The sequence below is a fragment of the Pipistrellus hanaki genome, assembly GCF_964339955.1.
Source record: "Pipistrellus hanaki genome assembly, chromosome: 2".
Classification (NCBI taxonomy): Eukaryota; Metazoa; Chordata; class Mammalia; order Chiroptera; family Vespertilionidae; genus Pipistrellus; species Pipistrellus hanaki.
The window spans coordinates 170386203-170408326 of record NC_140504.1 but is presented as its reverse complement, the minus strand read 5'-3'; the positions used below and the strand labels follow the sequence as shown (position 1 = coordinate 170408326).

The 22124-nt window shown below is 56.3% G+C and overlaps 1 protein-coding gene across 1 annotated transcript; it reads left to right on the top strand.

Moving 5' to 3' along the window:
* Positions 1-1187: 1187 nt before the first annotated feature.
* TTC22 (tetratricopeptide repeat domain 22) lies at positions 1188-21696 on the top strand (the record flags this gene model as incomplete). The annotated part of the gene is made up of 7 exons (XM_084871296.1): positions 1188-1790; positions 16376-16431; positions 16632-16747; positions 17359-17477; positions 19184-19345; positions 20240-20392; positions 21085-21696. Exons 1-7 carry the CDS (start codon positions 1215-1217, stop codon positions 21694-21696), a joined length of 1794 nt encoding a protein of 597 aa, XP_084727422.1. The 5' UTR covers positions 1188-1214.
* Between the last annotated feature and the right edge of the window lie 428 nt (positions 21697-22124).

Here is a 22124-nt window from a genome sequence, read left to right as displayed (position 1 = left end):
CCTCCTGGCTGCAGGCCTCATGGAGGAGTGACCACAGGCTACCAGCCAAGGTCACTGTGATGGGCATCCTGGCTGCCATTCACTCCCTTAAAAAAAAAAAAAATCAATGAAAAAATATCCCTAGATGAGGATTAACAAAACAAAACAAACAAAAAAATTAAAATTACAGGTGAAGAATAGCACCAGACTGTTGTTTAATTTACCTTTTTATTTTTATTGTTCAAGTCAAATATTTCTCCCCCAGTTTACTAATTGGCTCTATTTTTCCTCTTGAAGATGATGCTCTGTTTTTCGAAAAGTTGAAGCATCTGAGTCTCAGGAGCCCGGCCTCTGTGAAAAGGGACAGGCTTGCCCGCAAAAGCCAAGCGCTGGAGGACAAACAGCCTTGCAGGGGGAATGGTGGCGACCGCCCAGCCTTCTGGAGGGTGGGGAGCCCACCCCCGCCCTACAAGGCCACGGGGAGATCTGCCCTGGCCCTGGGGGAGGGAAAGTCACCCTCATCTCAGATGAGGGAAGCCCGCAGTGTGAGATGATGCAGGTCGCACAATAGCAGTGGAGAACCAACACACGGAGCCCCTTTGTCTTTGCAATGGGGCCAGCTGCGGGCAGAGAAGGCAGGGAAATCCAAGCGGAGAAGCCTGGTGAATGAGGTCAAAGGAGGAGCGGAGGGAGGTGGCAGCTCTGTGCAGGGGAAGAACACTGCGGAACTACGGTGGCGATGGGACAGCAGCAGGGGTGAGAGGCCCGTGCGGGGAGCTGAAAGGGCCAGTCCGGATTCTCCCCAGTCAGGGAGCTCTCTCAGGAGGGTGGAGCGGTGCCCACGGAGGAAGAGCCTGGCTGGGTTCCAGGCCTGGTTGAGCTCCACTCAGATCTGTGACCTGGGCATGTCCTTTTCCTCCCGAGCCTCCGTGTCTTCCCCAGAGAGAGTGAAAACACGCCTTTGCCATGCACCGGGCTCTACACGCCCGCGTTTGGCAATGCACCTGTTTGTCTGGCACACCTGGCTGTGCACCTGAGTGGTGAAAGCGGAAACACCCACAGGGACCTACCCACCCACGGGCGGGAGGCGCCCGGGGACCCGGAGGTGGCCGCGCCCTGCACCGCCGAGCCCTGACCTTCAGCTCCCGGCGCCAGGCTGGCTCGCGGGGCGCCCGATCCACTGCCTCCCGCAGCCTCCGGGACAGGGGCCGGACCCGGGGAGCAGCGGGGCAGGCATGGCGGACCCCGACGCCGTGGCCGAGGACCTGGACGCCCTCATCGACGACCTGGACTACCTCCCGGGCCACTTCCACCTGGAGATGCAGCTGAACTTTGAGCCGCGCTCGCCGGCCTCCCTGCGCGCCCGGGACCTGAAGCTGCAGCGGGAGGGCCTGCGGCAGGAGCTGGCGCTGGCGGCCGCCCTCCCGCGGCGCTCGGCGGTGCGCCACCTGCTGGGCGCCTGTGCCTTCTACCTGGAGGAGCTGGACGAGGCCCGCGAGAGCTTCCTGCAGGTGGCCCGCGAGGACCCGGGCAACCTCAACGCCTGGGCCAACCTGGCGCACGTGTACGGGCGGCTGGGGCAGGAGGAAGAGGAGGAGGCCTGCGCCGCGAGGCTGGCCGGCCTCATGGGCCTGGGGGCCGATGCAGACTCCGAGGCGAACGGGGACGCCCACGCCCGCGCCGCGCGCTGCCTGGCGGAGCAGGGCTATGCCCATGGCTTCGACGTGGGCTGCGCCAGCCCCGAGGAGCGCGCGCGCGTGCTGGCGGCGGGCATCACGCTCTACGACAAGGCGCTGAGCTACGGGCAGCAGGTGGGTGACTCCCCCCCCAGGCTGGGAGGGCTGAGGTTGTGCTCCCCCAGGTCTGCAAGGCTGTTCCCACACCCCCCTAGACAAATCAAACCCTGGTCGTTTGGCTTCCAGAGAACCTTTCCAATGTCCCTCTCCTCTCCAGCATCCCCCGTGGGGCCCAGGCCAACTCTGGGACTTTTCTCTGCTGGGCTAGGGGTGGGCTCTCTTCCTAGTGGGGCAGCCTGCCGCAGATTTTTATTCTGGCAACGCCACAAACTCCACTTGACTAAACTCATCCCTCTCATCCCGCCCCTCCCAGCAAGTAACTGTCCACGTGCCCACCCACCCAAGGAAAAGATGCCACGGGACACGGCTGCCAGACACTTGGGCAGCATTCTTACCTCCTCTCTCCCCTTCACCCTTATCCCCATCCATTCAGACCTCCAATCCTGTCCATTCTGCCTCCTCGTATCTCTGAGGTCTGTCAGCTCCTCTCCAGCCTCCCTCCGCCAGCCCAGCCTCCATCAGTCCCTGCCTGAACCAGTCCATCATCCCCCCTGGGCTCCTGCCCTCTGGTCTGACCCTCTGCCTTGTCCTCCACCTGCGGCCAGTTCATGTTCTCAGTCTTTCTTCCCATGATCCTCCGCTGCTTACAACCATCAGTGACTCCCACTGCCTGGCAGAAAGTCCAAGGCTCTGCTGAGGCCACGTCCCCCTCCCAGCCAGGCTTTTCCTGTGGTCTACTTCCCCTTGTCCCCCCTGAGCCAGGTCTCCTTACACCCACTCTCTCGGCCTCTTTCTGAGGTGCCTTCTGCTTTCCTTTGCCTGGAAGGCTCTCCACAGTCTCGGACATCCCCCCACTGGCTTCTCCAGGCGGGGTCAGGTGCCTCCCTGGGCTCCCATAGCACTGCTCACACCGTCCATTTGCAAGTCTGTCTCCCCAGCTCAACCTCGAGGTCATTGAGAGTGAGGACAATATTTGCCAGGCTTACTGCACAATACCTGGCACACAGCGGACGCACTAATGTATCTTGAATGAATGTAGTTACAGCACAGGGCCTGGCACTAAATAGACAAATACTAGTGACCTATTGCTGCATAACAAATACCCTCCAAAACTTAGCAGCTTAAAGCAATAAGCATGTATTAACACAGGATTTGGTCGCTCAGCTGGGTGCCTCTGGGCTGTGGTCTCATCTGAAGGTTTGCTGGCGCTCCTTCCAAGCTCGTTCCGATGGCTGTTGACAGGATTCAGTTCTTCACTGGCTGCAGCCAGAGGCCTCCCTCAAATCCTTGCCATGTGGGCAACCATCATTTTTACTACGTTCTGTTCAGTAGAAGCATGTTGGTAGGTCTAATCCATACTGAAAGGAGGAGATTCCATGGGGCACGGATATCAGGAGGTAGGGATCACTGGGTGCCATCTCAGAGGCAACCTGCTTTGGATGACCGATGAGTAGAGGCCTTGTCCTCCTTCCTACAGAAGAGGGAACCTCAGTTCGGAGAGGTATCGTGATTTTTCTGTGAAGGCACAGCACAGGCAGAGTTGAACTGATAACGGTGACATTTTATTATGGTTTAGATTTGTGATATCTAAATAACAACACGCCTTCACTCAGGACTCCACTCACAAAGCCTCTGCACATCCCCTTAGAGCACATGTGTCAAACACAAGGCCCGCGGGCCAAATCCAGCCCGCCAGGCCTTGCAATGTGGCCTGCACCGCGCTGTCATCACTGCACTCCGCTGTCAGTTTATGACATTGTCAGTTTATGACTGTTCAGTAAACCATTCGGCCCGCGATTTAGGCTGGATTTTAGATTTTGGCCCCTTCTCTGATTGAGTTCGACACCCCTACCTTAGAGCATTTTCCGCCAGAGCTCTTGGCTTCAGCAAGGAATTGTGGAGTCCAGACCTCAGGGGGTGCAGGGCGGAGCACGGGGCTTTAACTTGGGGAGCAAGCAGGATAGGGTGGAGATGAAGACGGTACTCAGTCCAAACCTCAGCTCCCCCATGCTCTCTCCTCCAGTCCATCCTTAGCATCACCGATTTCGGTTTCCCTCTGTAAAATGGTCCTGATGTCCTTGGCTTCCTCCTCCGTTAAATGGGGACATTCTCGTCTGGTTGATGCCACAGCTAAGAGCTGGTATTTGGAAAGCACCTGGAATAGAGCCTGCACAGAGACTGCAGGATCACAGACAACCCCTGCCTCTCCCGGCCTGAGGGGGTCACCTCCACCCCACACTGGGTGCAGCTGAGGCCATGCTGGGGCCAATAGGGGCCCAGGTCTCCTGTTTTAAAGCCCAAAGCCCCGAATGGCAGCTGACCTCAGTGGGAAGGCATGGCCAGCATGTCTGTGTTGAGTGTGGTCTCGGCAGCAGAGTGGGGCCTACGCCCTGGGCTGGGAGCCAGGAGGCCTGCTGGGTGGGAAGGGTGGACGGCCTTCTCCCGCCTGGGCTGTGGTTTCCCATCTATGAAAGGGGGACACGGAGGGGGTGAAGGGGCTCCAAGGTCCCCTCCTGCTCTCCGGAGGGGGCTCCTAGGAAAGGCTTCCTGGAGGAGGGGAGCATAAAGGAGAAAGGGTGGGTTTCCATGTATCATTGGGGGGTTTGGAAGGATGAGGGCAGAGATGAAGTCAGAGTTGGGGCCTGGGGAGGAGGAGATGGGACTAGGGAGCAGGATGTTTGGGGGTAGGGATGGAATGGAGGCTGGCTCCTCCCTCCCTGGTGGGGCCACCTACCTGGTGAGGGACCTCCCAGAGGAGTGTGGAGCAGGGCGCTGCCCAGGGCCCCGGGAGAGAGCTGACTGCATAGGTAGGAGGTGGCCACCAGCCTGTGTGCTGTGTCCTCAGGCCTGGCCCAGCCGCTGCTCCCTACGTCTGGCCATAGAGGCTGTGGTCAGTTCCCCCCAACAAATCCTAGGAGAAAGTTGGGAATTTGGAGCTCCCATTCCATCATCCGGGGTTTGGAAGAGATCGTGCTTTTAAAGCAGCTGGCACAGAGTAGGCGCTCAAGAAATAGCTACCATCAGCATGATGACGATGACTTCATTGTAGTCAGAGGAAGGGGGCTCAGCTCTCATTATTTTGCTGTCACGTTTGTCTCTGGCCTCAGTGTCTGCTCCGTGAACATTAAACAGCAGTGATCTCGGTTCACAGATTACCTGATTGAATCCTAAGCTGAAAGTGTGCGTAAACCGGTCAATTCTGGGCATGTCCGAGAGGCATGTACTCAGCATCTTCACATGTACCGAGCACCTGCTGCATGCCAGGCCCTGTCTTTAAGCAGCTCGTGGACAAAGGGAGGAAGTGTTTCTTCATTAACTAGACTTGACTGGCCTATCCTCTGGGAGCAGAAGCCAAAGGGACAAGTACCCACAACTGGCTGAGGTCACAGGCCTCATGACATGGCCTGGGCCAGGTGACAGTCATCTCCGAGTGCTGTACGCCAAAGCCCACAGTTTCTGAACCAAAAATAGGCCCCCAGGTTGACAAGGGACGTGTCCTCGGGGGACATGGGGCCAATGTGGAGTCAGCAGTGCCCTGAGAGTCCGGGTGCCTGCGTCTGGAGGAGGAGCACTCCCTCTCGGCTCCAGTGGCTGAGGGCCGCTGGGAACAGGCAGGAGTGGGCTGACTGGCAGGAAGGAGGTGAGGGCACGCCCAGCAGAGGGCATAGGGGGGACCTGCAGAGCCCCAGGGCTTTGGTGACACCCAAACGGGAGCAGGAGAGGAGGCCCGGAAAGGGGCAGCCAGAAGCTTCAGGGGGAGGAGCACAGGACAGCCTGCTCCCAGGAATCTGGGTCCCTGGAATCTGGGTCCCGCCCTCCTCTTTGCCACAGTTCCTCCTACTCCCCTGGAACCTACTTATCAGCCAGTCTAAACTTCTTATCCTTCTCCGAACACGCAGCGCTGTTTCACCCCTCCCTGCACAGCTAGGTGCCCTCTGCATAGAAGGCAGACTCTGCCCATAAAGACCAGCTCAAACATCACCCCTCTGAAGCCTTCCTTCCTCCCACACAGCTCCGCACAGTGAGGTTCATGAAGATCTGTGGGTGCCTTCCGGACGTGATCCTAGGCCGTCCTCACGAGAACCCCGATCCACTTGTACAGGCCGGGGAACTGGGGCACAGCCAGGCTAGGTAACCTGCGCCAGGTCACTGTTAGTGGCAGGTGAACCCACCTCCCTCTGCCTGACTTCAAAGCCTCCGCTCTTTCTGGAGAAGTCAGAGAAGTTGGGGGGTGGGCAGGAGCGGGGGTGATGAGTGCCGTGCAGATGGCTGGCGGGTCATGAGCGTGACCCCTTAAAAACCACTGGGAGCCGAGGCCGGTTTGGCTCAGGGGTAGAGTGTTGGTCTGCGGACTGAAAGGTCCCAGGTTCAATTCCGGTCAAGGGCATGTATTATACATTGGTTGCGGGCGCATCCCCAATAGGGGGTGTGCAAAAGGCAGCTGGTCGATGTTTCTCTCTCATCGATGTTTCTAGCTCTCTATCCCTCTCCCTTCCTCTCTGTAAAGAAATCAATAAAATATATTAAAACAAAAAGAAAAACAAACAAAAAAAAAAACACTGGGAATCTAGGGTGGAGGAAGTATCCAGGGAGAAAAGGTGGGTTTCCATGTATCATTGGGGGTCTGGAAGCATGAGGGCAGAGATGAAGTCAGAGTTGGGGCCCGGGGAGGAGGAGATGGGACCACAGAGCAGCATTATGGGACCCCGTTGAGAGGGTCACCACCCACAGCAGCACCGCCGGGTGAGCAGCTGGTGGTCTGACCCACCAGGGCTGCAGCTCCAAGGGACCCCGTCCTAAGGGGGTGGGGCTGTCCCCGGCAGGAGGAGCCCCTGCCGCTCAAAGGATGAAGAGCAGCTGAAGAACCAATGAACAGCTGCTCGTCTGCTAAGAAAATTGCAAGAGAAAACATTACAAAAGCTAATAATTTGGCCCATAATCCAAAAACAAGCCGAGTGTGTGCGGGTGGGTGAGTGTTTATGACCTCCTTCCCCAGCTCTTCATTCCCTTCCCTCTTTCTCAGGTTACAAAAATATGATCAGGCAGATTGCTTTCATCTGTCATTCCTCCCCTCCTCCCCTCCCCCTACACACACACACACACACACACACACAGAGGCACAGATGGATTCTTTGGGGGGGGGGGGCAAATCTCAAGGTTGAGTGGGTATTAAGAATGCTTTGGCCGAATAAAGCGTCGGCTTGTGGACTGAAAGGTCCCAGGTTTGATTCCGGTCAAGGGCATGTACCTTGGTTGCGGGCACATCCCCAGTAGGGGGTGTGCAAGAGGCAGCTGATGTTTCTAACTCTCTATTCCTCTCTCTTCCTCTCTGTAAAAAATCAATAATATATATATATTTAAGAATATTTTGGAATTAGACCACGTTAAAATTCTGTCTTTATCAGCAAATCATGTCACCTCTCTAAGCCTCAGTTTCCTTATCTGCAAAATGGGACTCTAACATCTGTCTCACAGGATTGCTGTGCGGGTGAAGTGAGAGAACATGAAAGGCCTCAGGCAGGATGCAGATTAGGGGCCCAGCCCGCCTCCCCACACACCCTCTGGCCCCACAGCACTTTGCTGCTGCTGTGAGCAGAGCCATTCCCAGCCCCTGGCTTATCTCCAAGGGATCTGCCCCCTGTGCCTCCCTCTATCTTCCCCCACCAACTACCGTCTAGCACAGAGCTGGACCCCCAGAAGCAGTTTGTGACTGCTGTTAAGTTTAATATAGTTCAATAACTGAATTTTAAGTCTTAAAATCCCTATTTTTTGTAAATATGTTTTTTGTAAATAAGGTGACTCAAACTCATAATTTTTAAAGAAGTAATATCCCCCGCCGAAACCTGTTTGGCTCAGTGGATAGAGTGTCTGCCTGCAGACTGAGGGGTCCCGGGTTCGATGGGTTGCGAGCACATCCCCAGTGGGGGGTGTGCAGGAGGCAGCTGGTCGATGTCTCTCTCTCATCGATGTTTCTGGCTCTCTATCTCTCTCCATTCCTCTCTGTAAAAAATCAATAAAATATATTTTTTTTTAAAGAAAAAAAATAATAATATCCCCATCCCAAGCTAACTCAGCTACTTGAGTTTCTTCCTTTTCCCCTGCACATGCACATGTCTCCCTTCCCTTTACACATGCACACGTGCAGGGCTGCAGGTTCTCCACCCCTGCACCCAGCTCAGGGCAGGCCCGCCCGGTAGTGGGTGCCCTCCGCCCAGCCTGTGCCCAGGCATGGAGCTCAGAAGTTTACATTCACTGGTGCATTTGATTTTTTAAAAATATATATGTATTTTTTGATTTTTTATAGAGAGGAAGAGAGAGGGATAGAGAGTCAGAAACATTGATGAGAGACAATCATCTATCAGCTGCCTCTTGCACACCCCCTACTGGGGATGTTCCCGCAACCAAGGTACATGCCCTTGACCGGAATGGAACCGGGGATCTTTCAGTCCGCAGGCCGATGCTCTATCCCAGTGTTTTTCAACCTTTTTTGGGCAAAGGCACACTTTTTGTTTCATGAAAAAAATCACGAGGCACACCACCATTAGAAAATGTTAAAAAATTTAACTCTGTGCCTATATTGACTATATATAAAGTAATTCTCTTGAATAGGAATCAAATAAACACAAAGAAAGTATTTTATAATTACTTTATTATGAAATATTAAGTAAACAAAATAGTGAAAAATTATAAAATTCTTGTCTTGTCTGCACCTACGGCACACCAGGCAACATCTCGCGCACACTAGTGTGCAGCGGAACAGCGGTTGAAAAACGCTGCTCTATCCACTGAGCCAAACCGGTTTCGGCTGGTGCATTTGATTTTTATTCAAATCTTACAGACACTCTGCCAGCTGAGTACTGTGGTTCCCACTGTATCAGGGATGGAAGTAACTTGCCCAAGGTGACCCCATTGTAGGAGATTTCACCTGGCCAGCAGGGGCGGGTGGGGAGGCAGGCAGTGCGGGCAGGCTGGCCTCACAAACAAAGGTGTGGACATTCCCATCGCCACACCCAGCGGGTGGGAACCCAGCAGGAAGGCCAAGGACACAGCCAGTCAGCAATCTCAAGGTCCCCAGCACACGTGCGCGTGTGCGCGCACACACGCGCGCGCACACACACACACACACACACACACACACAGAGCTCTGCCCCTCTCTCTACTCCAGTCTTCCTTTCTCACTCTCCCCTCTTCCCCCAACATCAGAGCTGCCCCAAAGGTGCTGACGCTCTTTGCAGAACAGGTGCAGGTGTGACCTCAGTCAGTGTGGGAGTCTGCAGGCTGCAGGGGAGTCTGTGTCTTCCTCTGTGAACTGGAGACAGTGGTACCAGCCCAATGGGTACAGCTGGGGTCACAGAGGGAAGGCCCAGCCCCGGGGAGCATCGAGGGACACAGGCTGCTTGTTCTCATCCCTGAAGGGGCCGCCTGGAGGACACACGAGAGCCACAGACTCTGCTTCTTAGTGAGCCTGTTCCCTCTCTGCTTCCTCCTGCCCTTCCTGTGGCCTCCCTCATCCCGGCCCAGAACCTGCCCTGGACAAAGATATTAGAGAAGACCCCCCCCAACTAGGGGTCAGGAGCCAGGATATGGGTACTTGCCCCAGCCCTGCCCTGGCTGTGAGACAGTGGGCAAGTCATCTCGCCTCCTTGGGCCTCTGTTTCCTCCTCTGTCGAATGAGGGGCTGGACTAAGGTAGTGGGTAGGTGATTTCAGGGACAGGAAGGACTCTGAGAAGCACAGAAGTGGGGGAAGGAATGAACCTCCTGGCAGAAGAAAATGCATGAACACACAAGGAGGTGGGAAACCTCAGCTTAGGGAATGTGGGGACAGTATTCTGAGGGCTTAAGAGTTGATCTCCAACTTATGAGCTCATGGGCAGGTTTCTCCTCTCACGGTGCTTGCAAAGATGGGACCTCAGCTACACACACACACACACACACACACACACACACACACACACACTCACTCCATAAATCTGAGTGGTTTGATTTCGTTCCACTGGGAAAGGAGATGTATGACTGCTGGGTGAAGAGCTAGGCACTGCACTCGTGTGTTTTTCACAGATTAGCTGGGAAATCGGAACTGGTGTTAACCCCATTCTATAGACGAGCAACGAGAAAGATGTGGATTCAGGTCTCTGGGACATAAAGCCCAGGCCAAGGGACAGCTTTCCTGAGGCTCCTAGCTCCATCCTTCGGATGGCCTTGCTGTCACTCACATTTGCATATTAGTATATTCTGAGTTTGCTGCTGGCTTCTCTCCCTGCTTACCGGGCAATGTTTGGGAACTGGGTCTCCCCTCCTCATTGATTCAGGACCCGGGGCCAAAGCTTTAGCATCATCTGGCCCAACTGCCTCTTTTACAGGAGAAATGATAAAGTTATTTAAGGCTGCACACAGCACTATGGGACCGATGAGAGGAGCTGAGAAAATGCAGGCATCCCTATAGAGGGCAAGGCTCTTCTTAGACCCACCCAGCCTCTACCGGTGCCAGAGCGGGATTTGGACCCAGGACTAGACAGGATCCCTTTTCTAGGGAAAGTGAAATAGAGAAGTGGCTCAAGGCAGTTCTGCAAGTCTGGGGGACCAGTGCAAAGTCCTGGTGACCCATAGGCCTGGGTTTGCAGGACAGACCTGGGTAGGACCAGAAAGGGTGACAACAGGGAGCTGCGGTTGATCTGATTGGACCTTAAGATTCACACAGAACCCTCCAGGGAACACGAGACAGGGATGCACAAGTGACTTCCATGGCATAGCATCCATCCTGCAAATCCCCTCCACCAGTCACACTGACCACCACCAGCACACCTGTGGTCAGGCAGCCAACTGGACCATCCCAGTTTGTAAAGGTGGATTTTGAGGCCCAGATTGAGCCAGTAGCTTTTCTAGGCAGGGGTGGCCTCCAGTCCCCTCCCTCTGCCTGCTCCCCACACTCACTGAAGGGGAGAGACCCCAGCTCTGCCTTCCTGTGCACGCCCCGCAGGTGGCAGGGAAGACCCAGGTGGAGGGGGGCAGGGCTCGGTGTGCAGATCAGGGAGGCTGCTCTGTGTCATCACAGAGGACTTTCCGGTTGTGCAGGAAGAACACATTCCCGAGTCCTGCCACCTTGCTGTGACTTTTCTTTCTGCCGTGTCAGCTGTCACAGGGTTGGCTTGATGAGGCGGAAAGAACAGGGACATGGAAGGGAGGCAGGTCTGAACTGGATCCTGACACTTCTGCCCTGTCTGGGCTGCGGGGCTGGGCTGGTCCATGGCTTGTTCTCAACCTCTGCTTCCTCGCCTGTAAGAGGAGGAGGATGCACTGCAGGATCCGGGGCCACGATGCACCGAATGCCCGGTGGATAGTCCACGCTCAAGAAATGTTCATTCCCTTTCCTGGTCATTGCCCCTTCCCCGAGAGAAAGTGAGTCAGCTGTCAAGAACGAACTGGCAGGTGTAGAGTACAGCAGCCAGCAGGGGCAAAGTTCAAAGTGCAAGGCGAATATTTCCCTTAAGGACCAACAAGGTCCCTCTATAGCCTATTCAGATGCCCATAGAATCGTAAGCCATTGGTAGACTGACCGACCTCCTATTGAGATCCTTTATAATAGCCTAGTCCCCTGCATTTCCTTCTTTGGAGGGCCACCTTTCAAAGCCAATAGGATGGCTAAGATCCATCCTGTACCCCCGAGTTAACACAAACCTGCTCTCTAATAGCTTATCCTCATCCTACTAGTCTCTGTAGGTTCTCCCAAACCACCCACCTTTGTCACTCACCCATCACACGGCAGGGTCTTCAGGCTTTCCAGAGGATTACAGCTTCTGATCCTTTGGCTCATTTTCAAAAGACCCGGCAGCCAGCCTGTCCTCACCAGGCTGCCCAGGTTTCTCCCTGTTAAGACATGGGCTGCTGGGTCCCCCCCCCCCCCCCCAGAGTCTCTGATTTCATGAGCCAGGAATCTGCACTTCTATCAGAGTCCCAGGTGAGGCTGCTGCTGTGGGTCCCGGGATCACACTTGGAGAACCGTTAGTCTAGGGAAGTTGGGTGCAGGGCCTCTGGGGCTAAGCTGCTGAGCTCCCAGCTCTGCTGCCTTGTAGCGGGGCCACTCTGCACCACAGCTGCTTCATCTATAAAATCAGGATAATAGCAGTCTCTCCCTCGTAGGTGAGTCTGGAGAGGGCGAGAAGCGTTAACACATGCAGACTGTGTGTCCGGTACATGGCAAGTGCTCCATAAAACATGCTGTCATCAGCATGACAAAAAAAAAAAAAAAGCACCATTCCTGGGTTTCAGTCCAGGCTTTCCTACTGGCCGTGTGACTTTAAGGACATCATCTTGCCTCCATTTCCCCATCTGTACTAAGAGGGTAGTGATAACCCACTTTCCATTCCACACAGGGCGTCCTGAGGATCGGGTGGGATCTGTGTGCGTGCCCTTTTTAAACGATAGGCATTGTACGAACCCTTGCAGCTAGGTGTTACGGGAAAACGTTAATTTACTTGAAGATCTGGCCTAGCGTCTCTGCCTCCTTGAGGCTCGGTTTCTCCATCTCTAAAATGAGGGACAGGATAGTGAGAGCCTCGGAGGAGCTGGGAGATGTCCTGAGAACCCCTCTCCTGCGGTCTCTTCCTCACTCTCACCTTCAGTGAGTACCAGGGTCTAAGGATTTCAAATCAGGCTCAGTGCTGGCACCTGCACCTTGCCCAGTCCCCTCCCACAGGTCTGCCCCGAGGAGCCGCCATATTGGAGAGCCCTCCAGCTTGAAGCCTGGGCTGACTCACACATCGGCCAGCCCCCTCTTCTAGGCCCCAGAAGCCCCGGCGTGATAAGGCTGTGACAGGAGAAAGGGTGGGCCGCCCTGCCCAGATCCCACGCCAGGCAGGCCCTCCATAAACAGCCCCTCCCCGGCTGCCTGCAAACATCTTGCCTCTGGGAGCCATCAACTCTGGAAGTGAATTCCTTGCAGCGTAAGAGGTTTCACAGCAACTTTATTCTCCAGGAGAGAGGTAGGACAGCCCTTCCCTCCTCCAGGAGGGAGGGAGCAGTCAGAGGCCTGTTTAATTTAATTTAACGTAAGATGGCTTGCCAGGTTGCCCCTGGCAACAGCTTCAGCTGCTGCTTCAGTTACAACCAGAAGAATTTTTAAAGAGACAGCCCATTTCAGGGCCAGAATTGCACAGCAGAGCGCGTGGCATCTGCCAGCTTCATCACAGAGCTGGAGGATTAAACCTCAGGCACAGCAAGGTTTCAGACCAGATCCATGTAAACAATTAACTCCATTCCGTATCTTCCATAAGCCGGAATCTAAGAAGGGACTGTCTTTGTGGTGTCGTACAGATGTCACTCATCCAGCTACTTTTCTGAAAATCAGCCTTCTGGTTGAAGGGGAGGAGGGTCACCTGAGTTGTCCCTGCAATTCAGGCATCCTGCCACCAGGTGGTAGTATTGCTTGCTTAGTTCAAACCATAACCAGGCTCTTGAATTACTCAAGCATATCGGAATGGTGGCGAACCACTGGGTTTTTAAGCCCTGACACTAACTTCTGTGTGACCTTTGGTAAGTTGCTTCATCTCTGTGGTCTCAGTGTCCTCCAAGATATAATAAGGAGGTTGATCAAAATAACTGAGTGTTGTGGACAAGGCTTGAGGCTAGGACTATGAAGACATGAGTTATACCCCTAGCTCCATTCAGCTTTAACCCAAACCAGGAGAAAGGGAGCAAACATTAATGGAGCAAGTACTCCAGGCTAGGCTTCACGTGCCTCTGCGGTTGGTATTATTATCCTCCTTTGCTGATAAGGACACAGCCCGAGGTATAACTCTTCAGGCAAGTGCCAGCCACGGCCACCTGGCCTCGGCTCTTGGTGTTACAGCCCCCATGTCTACTACCCCTGCTTTCGCTTGTGACCACACTTCCTTATAAGGAGCCTGATACGGGGAACAGGTTCTGTCTCTACCTGCCATGACTCAGTTTGGCCAACCTCAAAGTGGGCCTGGGGTCAGAGGTCATGAGGTCATACCTTCCAGCAGCCAGGGAGCTTGAGGCACACATGCCTTCAATCTCTCCATGGTCAGGACTAGATCTGATGTCCAGGTCTTCAGCCAGCTTGGCCCACAGTCATTGTCCCCATGAATCCGAGGTCCCGTCCCACATCCCAGGTCCTCTGCAGGTGCCGCAGGCAAGGTTACCCAGCAGCTGACCTCAGCTGTGGCTTTGGCCAGTGTTCCCCCCTGAGCTCTCAAGGATGCCCTTTACCACTTGAGACCTGCTTCTCTCCCCTCCGGACAGCCCTGTTCCAGCTCAAGCCCCTACACATATCCCCTCATACAGAACAGGGTTACTCTCCAGGTGGATGTAAAAACACATTGGATTTTGGAAGTCTCAGCTCTAACTCCTTCTATGGCTCCCTGCTGCCCTGTGAATGAGCCCCAGGTCCTAAGCCTGGCACTCAGAGGCTCCTCCTGGTGTAGCCCTGCTGGCTCATCACCACCACCCTCCTTCCAGCCAGTTGGGGCTGCATGCAGCTCCAGACACACCATGCTCACTCATCTCAGCCCTTGCACAAATGTGCCCCCTCCGTCCGGAATGCCTCCTCACATCACATCCGCTGGGTTGCTTCCTACTTGTCCTTGGGAACCCTGCTCTAGCTCGCCTTCCTCTGGAAGCCTTGGGGGTATCCCTGGATCTTGTAGGGTACTTCCTCCCACACCCCTGATGTTCCTTTACTCTGTGTCTTTGGTTCTGACTTCCTCACAGACCAGGAACTCCTAAAGGCAGGACCTGCCTCTTTCCTCTCCCATCCCCATGGCCCAGCCTGGGCCCCACCGGAAGGTACTTGGGGAGGAGTGGCTGAGAAATGCACGCAGTGGGCCCTCCTCTTGGTAGTCTGTCTGTCTTGGTTCTCTCACTGGGATCTGACTCACAGGTTCCCTTCCTCTCCTCCCTCCAAGCTCATCCATGGCCTCCCCGGAGCAGCTGCAACGTAACTGCGAGCTTTAGCTCCCCCACACCACACCTCCACACGCCATGCTCCGCTCGCCAGGCTGTCCACACATCTCCATGCCTAGCCCTCCTTCGGATGCCTTGTCCCCCACCCCACCCTCTGAAATACCACTGCCATTCAAGACCCACCCCGCGGCCCATCCTCTGCTAGACTTTGTCTCCGTCCTGCTGAATTTGTCTGCATCCCTCTCAGGGCCTCGGTCACACTCTGCCTTGTACTATCATTACGGGTAGCCTGGTGTGGTGAGGGGAGCATGGGTTTTGGAGACTACCAAAGGGGTTCAAATCCCAGCTCTGACATCGCACGCTGTGTGAACGTGAGCAAGTCGCTTCACCTCTCTGAGCCTTTTTTTTTTATATATATATTTTATTGATTTTTTACAGAGAGGAAGAGAGAGGGATAGAAAGTTAGAAACATCGATGAGAGAGAAACATCACCCAGCTGCCTCCTGCACACCCCCCACTGGGGATGTGCCCGCAACCAAGGTACATGCCCTTGACCGGAATCGAACCTGGGACCTTTCAGTCCACAGAACGATGCTCTATCCACTGAGCCAAACCGGTAATGGCACCTCTCTGAGCCTTACCATGTCCCTTCATAAAATGGGATGACACCCAGGCGTTGTGAGATTGAGGTCATCGGGATAGGATCCTGGCACGTGGCAGGCACTCCACACCCGCACGCTGTTATTTACGCCTGGGTCTGCTTCCCGGCCAGGCTGCCAGCCCATCTGGGCCAGGGTGCGGCTCCCTTTCAGCTCCACGTCCCACCGCACCCAGCACGGGCCTCCCACCACAGACGCCCAGAGATGCTGGCTGCACGGAATGCATTCCCCCCAGCTGCTGGGAGCCGGGGGAGAAGAGAGGGAGGATGGGGTCTGAGCGGAGGAAGCCACAGTGGGGTGGGGGTGAGTGCAGAATGGAGCCTGGAGCTCGTCGACAGGAGATGAATGCAGAGGGAGGGGCTGGAGCCCGAGCGGAGCTGCTGACATGCACCGGGGGTTTTATTGGTTTTCATTAAAATTCCTTCCCGAGGCAGGAACAGCTACTCCCATAAATAACAGCATAAATATTTTATCTGGTGCCCAAGTCAGTCTAAATGCACGGCAGGGTTGGCAAGAATAACGATGGGAGGGGGTTCCGGGGGGTCCTGGGCCTCAGCTGAGCTCACTTAGCAGGCCCAAAGGGGCTTTCTCAGGAAGGTGGGAGCTGAGGGGGGCGCCCAGGGGGAGAGCAGGTGGACGGCGGGGAGAGGCGACCAGCGGAGTGTGGGCCCCTGGGTGGGGGGTGCAGAGCACAGGCTGGGGGCCAGGGAGGGGAGCTTAGCTTGGAGAGCAGGACAGGAGGGAGGGAGAGTCTCCCGCACGGGCTCTGTGCCGGGCTCCTCGTGCAGGGCATTTGCACAGGGCATCTCGTCAGATCCTCTGTGGCCAGAAGAGGGAAGTGACTTGCCCAAGGTCATCCGGCCAGTCAATGGCAGAGCCAGGACCAGATCAGGAATGTTTAAGGCCAAAGCCCCTGTACGAGTGGCTGCGTCTCGGGGTTCAGGGGAAATGTGGGGACCTACGAACAGTAGCCTGAGCACCTCAGTAACAGCATCACCGGCCATTCTCTGCTTCCCCAGATCCCCATGGAGGAGAAAAGGGGCTGGTACTTCACCATGGCAACGCTTTTCATCAGGTCAGGCTGGGAAGGGGGCACGGGGTGGAGGGCGGGGGGTGTGGCCTGGAGCCCAGGGGAGAAGTGGCTGAGCCCATCTGCATGGCAAGGGATCCCCACGCCCCCCTCCCTGCCCGTGGCCAGGGAAAGGGAGGACTCACAGCACACGGGGGGCAGCCTGGAGGGGGTGCCAACCAGCTGCCTCCCCTCCTCGGCCACAGGCTCGATGGCATCTTCCTGGAGCTGGGCAGAGAGGAGCAGACGAGGCTGCCCGCCTTCAACCGCACCCTGGCCCTGCTCCGCCAAGTCCTCAAGTCCTCGGACCCCCACCACCGAGGTAGGGCATGGGGAGGGTGGAGAGCGGCCTCTCTCTGTCCTCCTCCCCCCTCACCGTCTCCCTTTTTTGGACCCTGTTTCTCTCCCTCGCCCTCTAATATGTCCATTGTTCATTGAGAGCTCACTCACCTTGCACAGGTGAACACACCCATCACAAATCACTACGCCCGCACGTGTTCAGGTGCGTGTCTCAGGCCTAACGTGGAGAAACAGCTTCTACCTCGGCCTCTGAGCCCAGCTTCTGGCTAGGGCCGGAGGCCGTGCTGGAGAGCAGTGCAGACATTGTCCCAGGGCCACGGGGCTGGAGCCGGGGCCAGAACTTCCGAGCTGCAGCCGGAGAGACTGTCACCTTCAAGGTCCCCCGAGGGACGCAGTAAACACTGGCTGGCACCACCGTGCGCTCATCCATTCACTCAGGCGTCCCCTCTCCCCGCCTCTGTTCCTTTCGGTGGGTCCCTGAGTGGCCCTCCGGGATTTCATGCCGCTGACCCTCCCTTTGTCTTTCTGGGAGCCAACATCTGGGTGCAGCTGGCGCCCTCCGTCCTCGTGGCTCCTCTCCCTCTCTCCTCCCTGCTGCCTCCTAGAGACTCCTGTCCCTCCCCCTCCCCCCAGCCCTGGCCTGGTGCTACCTCGGGATGCTGCTGGAGAGGAAGCACACCTTCTCCACCACCCCCATGGGCGTCCACGACTGCGGGTTCTCAGGGACCGACCCCCTGGATTGCTTTGGCAAGGTATGTGCCCCCAGCCACACCCGCTCTCCAAACTGGGACGGAGCCCACCACCCCGTCCTCCTCTTCTGGAACCCTCTGCATCTCTGGGTGTCATCCCCCACTTTCACCTCCCCCTGAGTGCCCACCCAGGAAGTGCCCTCCCTCCAGGCCTTTCCCTCCATCCCAAACAAAACAGAGGGGCTCCCTGTCATCGATCCTCTTTGCCGAAGAATCAGGCCCTCCCCCCCCACACACACACCCAGTCTGACCCAAGTCTGTGACCCAAGCCTGTGTCCAGCTTTGTCTCCTATGCTCTTCACCACTTCCCAGATACACCCTCAGGCCTTTCCTCTAGGGCAGGGGTCTTCAAACTACGGCCCACGGGCCACATGCAGCCCCCAGGGGAGTCTGATCCTGCCCGCCAGGTTTTTTGGGCAGTGAGCGCAGCCAAGGTGTCAGAGTAGGAATTAGTAGTTCATATAGTCCGGCCCTCCAGCTCTCTGAGGGACCGTGATCTGGCCCCCACTTTAAAAAGTTTGAGGACCCCTGCTCTAGGGCCTTGGTTCTCGTTGTCCCTCCCACCTCCAGAGGCCTAGTGCCGTGGTCGGCAAACTGCCGCTCTGTTGACTAATGAGTTTACTGACCACTGGGATAGGGGCTTAATCACAAGGAACAACAACAGCCAGTAATTATTGGAATCAAGAGTCTAGGTCAGTGGTCGGCAAACTCATTAGTCAAGAGAGGGGCAAACAGCAGCTTGCGAGCCGCATGTGGCTCACAAGCCGCAGTTTGCAGACCACTGGCCTAGTGGAAAGAGGATGGGTTCAGCCAGGGTCTAGTGCCGGCTGTGCCCACAGGCTGTGTGATCCTAAGAGTCACTTCCATCTCTGAGGCTCGTTATCTGTTAATTATGTGGCCTGACTGCCTGCTGGATGATTGAGAAACTCAAAGGAGTTAGTGGACAAAACTGTTCATTATGAACTGTAAAGTGCTGTTCAAGCCTTATTCTTGGCACCTTGTGTAAGTGGCAGTTTCTATGCTCAGCTCAGTGTGGAAGTCTTCCCTGGAGGCCGGCCCTGTGCTACCACTCCCCTGGGCACGAGCACTGTGCCCTATTGTTTGCTGGTGGGTGATGAGCAATTTCTTGATGAGAGATCTCAGGACAGAGCATTAGCACTGGCTCGTGAGTGTTCTGAGAGTTTGTCCACTTTAACAAAAGCACGCCCCCCCCCCCCCCCCCCCGCCTTGAGTGCCTACTCTGAGCTGGGGCAGCGGGCCTGGCCCTGCAGGAACTCACCTCTCAGGGCAGCAGGGCCCACAACGGCAGCCGTCAGTAACATCGGGGGCTCAGTGCTGTGGCCGAGCTAGAAACACTGCACTGGGTACGGGAGGCAGAGGCTGGTTCTCGCCCCTTCGCCAGCTGCCCTGAGAAAACGGGGAAGAGCACACTGGCTGTGCCTTGAGGAAAAGGGGTTTGCTTGGGTTCTGGAGAGGTTCACTGCACACGACCCATGATCACGGCAGAGAGCACGGCAGCAATGAGCTGTAACCCCAGTGCTGGGCTCCAGAAGACTGAGCTTCCCGGCGGGTGGATGTGGGCAATGAGCATTGTGACTACCGGGCTCTGTCCAGAGTTGGGGTTCCTGAGGGTCAGGCACTATTTAGCTAGTTCTTGCAGACAAACAGACCAATTGTTTGCTCTTGCCCTCCTCCCTTTACCCACCCAGGCCATCGAGATTGCCAAGGACCAGCCCCCGATCCTGAATCGCCTGGCCAAAATCTTCCACTTCCTAGGGAAGCAGGACATGGCCATTGGCACCTGCAACATGGCCCTGGATATCCTGCGTGACCCGGAGCTCAACTGGCAGGCGTACTGCACGAGGGCCAAGGTGAGTCACCCCTCAGCGCCACCTCCTCCTGCTGTGGGAACCAGACAGCGGGGCCACGGAGCTCAGAGATAACGAGGCCTTCATGGTGAAAGGAGCTTAGGAGTCACGAGGCACACGGTTTAGGGTCTGTATAGTCATTGAGTGAAAGAATAAAGAACACCCCCCCCCCCCAACCCACCCAACCCACCCACTGCAGGCATCCGTTCCACAATAACCTACGTGGTCAATGGCCTGCAGCCTCTTCTTGACTGGTACCCAGTGTAGTCAGACTGTCCTGGGTTGAAATCTGACATCTCCACTCATCACTCTGGGACCGGTGGTAGGACGACTAAGTGGGGTAGCATCCAGTGCACCAGGCCTGGAGCACGGGAGGTGCTGGTGAAAGGTGGTAGGGTAGATCAGGGGTAGCCTAAGGCAGTAAATCAGAGCTCTCTCCCCAGTGACCTTGACCCATCCCCGTGCTCAGATTTTAATAGCACTTATCAGGGAAAGGACGCTGTTTACTTGTTCGTGATCATCTTCCTACGAGAATGTTACCTTCTACCGGGGCAGGGGCCTCCTCTGTCTTATCACCATTGCACCCCCACTGCCTAGCACAGGGCCTGGCATATGGCGGGCACTCAATACATATACGTTGAATGAATGAGTGCATGAGTGAAGGGCTCTTCGTCATTGCACAGACAGGGAAACTAAGGCTCAGAAGGGGAGTGGCGAGCCCAGGTTGGCACAGCATTAAAACTTAGAACTGCTGGGTGCCAACCTCCGGGGCTCTCTGTTACACCACAGAAGCTCCCCGAGTTGCTGTGGATAAGGAGACTGGCTTCATTTAGGGCAGAAAGGCGGGCCGAGGGCCCTTGCTTGGAGCATCTTCCTGAGCTGACTCTCTGCGGGCAGGTCCATGTCAGAGCCTACCTTCATGACCTGGAGCGGGTCAAGATGGGGCTCGGAGGCATGCCAGACAGGAACCACCTGGCCTGCGCCAAGGCAGACCTGGAGGAAGTGGTCAAGGTATGCCCCGGCCTCAAGACCTACCTGGACATCGGCCAGGTAAGGCAGCTTCTTGGCTTGCTTGCTTAGTCAATGGCTTACTCAGAACCTATTTACTTTCTGCCAGGCCAGCCTGGGATCCTGGGGCACAGGGAGTAACAGGGGGCATCGCCCTACCTGATAACAGTACCCACCTCCTACGGGTGAGGATTAAATGCACGTACATCGTTTAGAACCGGGCCTGATTCATTCTAAGCACTCAGGAAGTGTGCACAGGGGATGATTACCAAAAAGTGGCAAGATCATATTTTATATATGAGAAAACTGAGGCCCTAGCCGGTTTGGCTCAGTGGATAGAGCGCTCGCCTGCGAACTGAAGGGTCCCAGGTTCAATTCCAGTCAAGGGCTCCATCCCCAGTGAGGGGCTTGCAGGGGGGCAGCCGATCAATGATTCTCTCTCATCATGACTGTTTCTATCTCTCCCTTTTCCTTCCTCTCTGAAATCAATTAAAATATTTTTTTAAAAGAAAAGAAAACTGAGGCCCACGAGTTGCCTTGCTCAAGGTTATGTGGCCAAGAGTGGTAGGGTTGGAACTGGGATCAGAATGCTGCCTCTCCTTTCACAGGAAAGAGGGACCAACATTGGCGGTGAATAACGGTGGAAGCTGGGAGCAGCCAGGGAGAGTGGGGTGGGGTGAGGGTGAGGGTGGGGATGGGAGTTTGAGAGGCTCACCCTGGCCACCCCACCCCAGGTCTACTACTACATGGGCGTGGACGCGATGCGGGAGCTGCTGGCGGTGGATGAGGCGGCGCTGAACCAGGCGCTGGTCTTCCTGGCCAAGGCGGGCGAGCTGGAGCTGGGCGCCACGCTGCCGGAGCTGCAGCTGCTGCGGGGCAAGTGCCTGCGCATCAAGGGCGAGGAGGCCAACGCGGCGGCCTGCTTCAAGCGCGTGGTGGAGCTGGACGACGCGGGCTGCAGCCACCCCGAGGGCTTCGGCTGCCTGCTCGAGGCGCTGCTGGCGCAGTGGAGCCAGGCGCAGCTGAGCGACGGCGAGCTGGGCCGCGAGGTGGACGCGTGGCTGCGCCGCGCCCAGGGCAAGTACCCGGCGGCGCGCCTGCGGCAGGAGCTGCAGCGCGTGTGGCGCGGGCACACGGGCGAGGTGCTGGGGCTGGCGCGGGCCCTGGTGGCCCAGGGGCGCCCGGCGCTGGTGCGGTTGCTCTTCGAGACCATGGAGCTCGAGGGCGAGGGCGCCGGCGCCGGCGCCGGGGCCGGGGCGCCGCGGGCCGCCGGGCCTTCTCCTTCTGAGGCCACGCCCCCGAGGCCCTGCCCACAGCTGATTGGACCACGTCTGGGCCCTGCTTGAACAGAGCCAATCAGATTCTCTCTCAGGAGTTGGACTGGGGCCTGGGAGGCTGCAGGGCAGATTGACTATGCCCATGGAGGCAGGATCTGGTTCAAGAGTTTGCCAATTGAAGGACAAAATTGGGCAAATGTGCTGAGAAAATAGGATGGCTGCGGACCTAGGAGATGCAGAAGAAAATGGTCTCGGTTTTGTGGGTTCTCTAGTTCGCGGTACAATCCCTGAGTCTTTGGATTTCCGTGAGCAACTGTCTGTCCTTATAATGAAGCCCTTACTCAGGTTGAGTGGAGTGGGTCTCCGGGGTCCTGCAGCCAGAAAAGCCGTGGCTGGAGCAGAGCGCAAAGCTGCACAGTGAGCAGTAAAGGGGCAGGGCCGAGGTCTGCGCCCGGGTGCTCAGGGCTCTTACTGCCTGGCTAGCAGTCTTCCAGCAG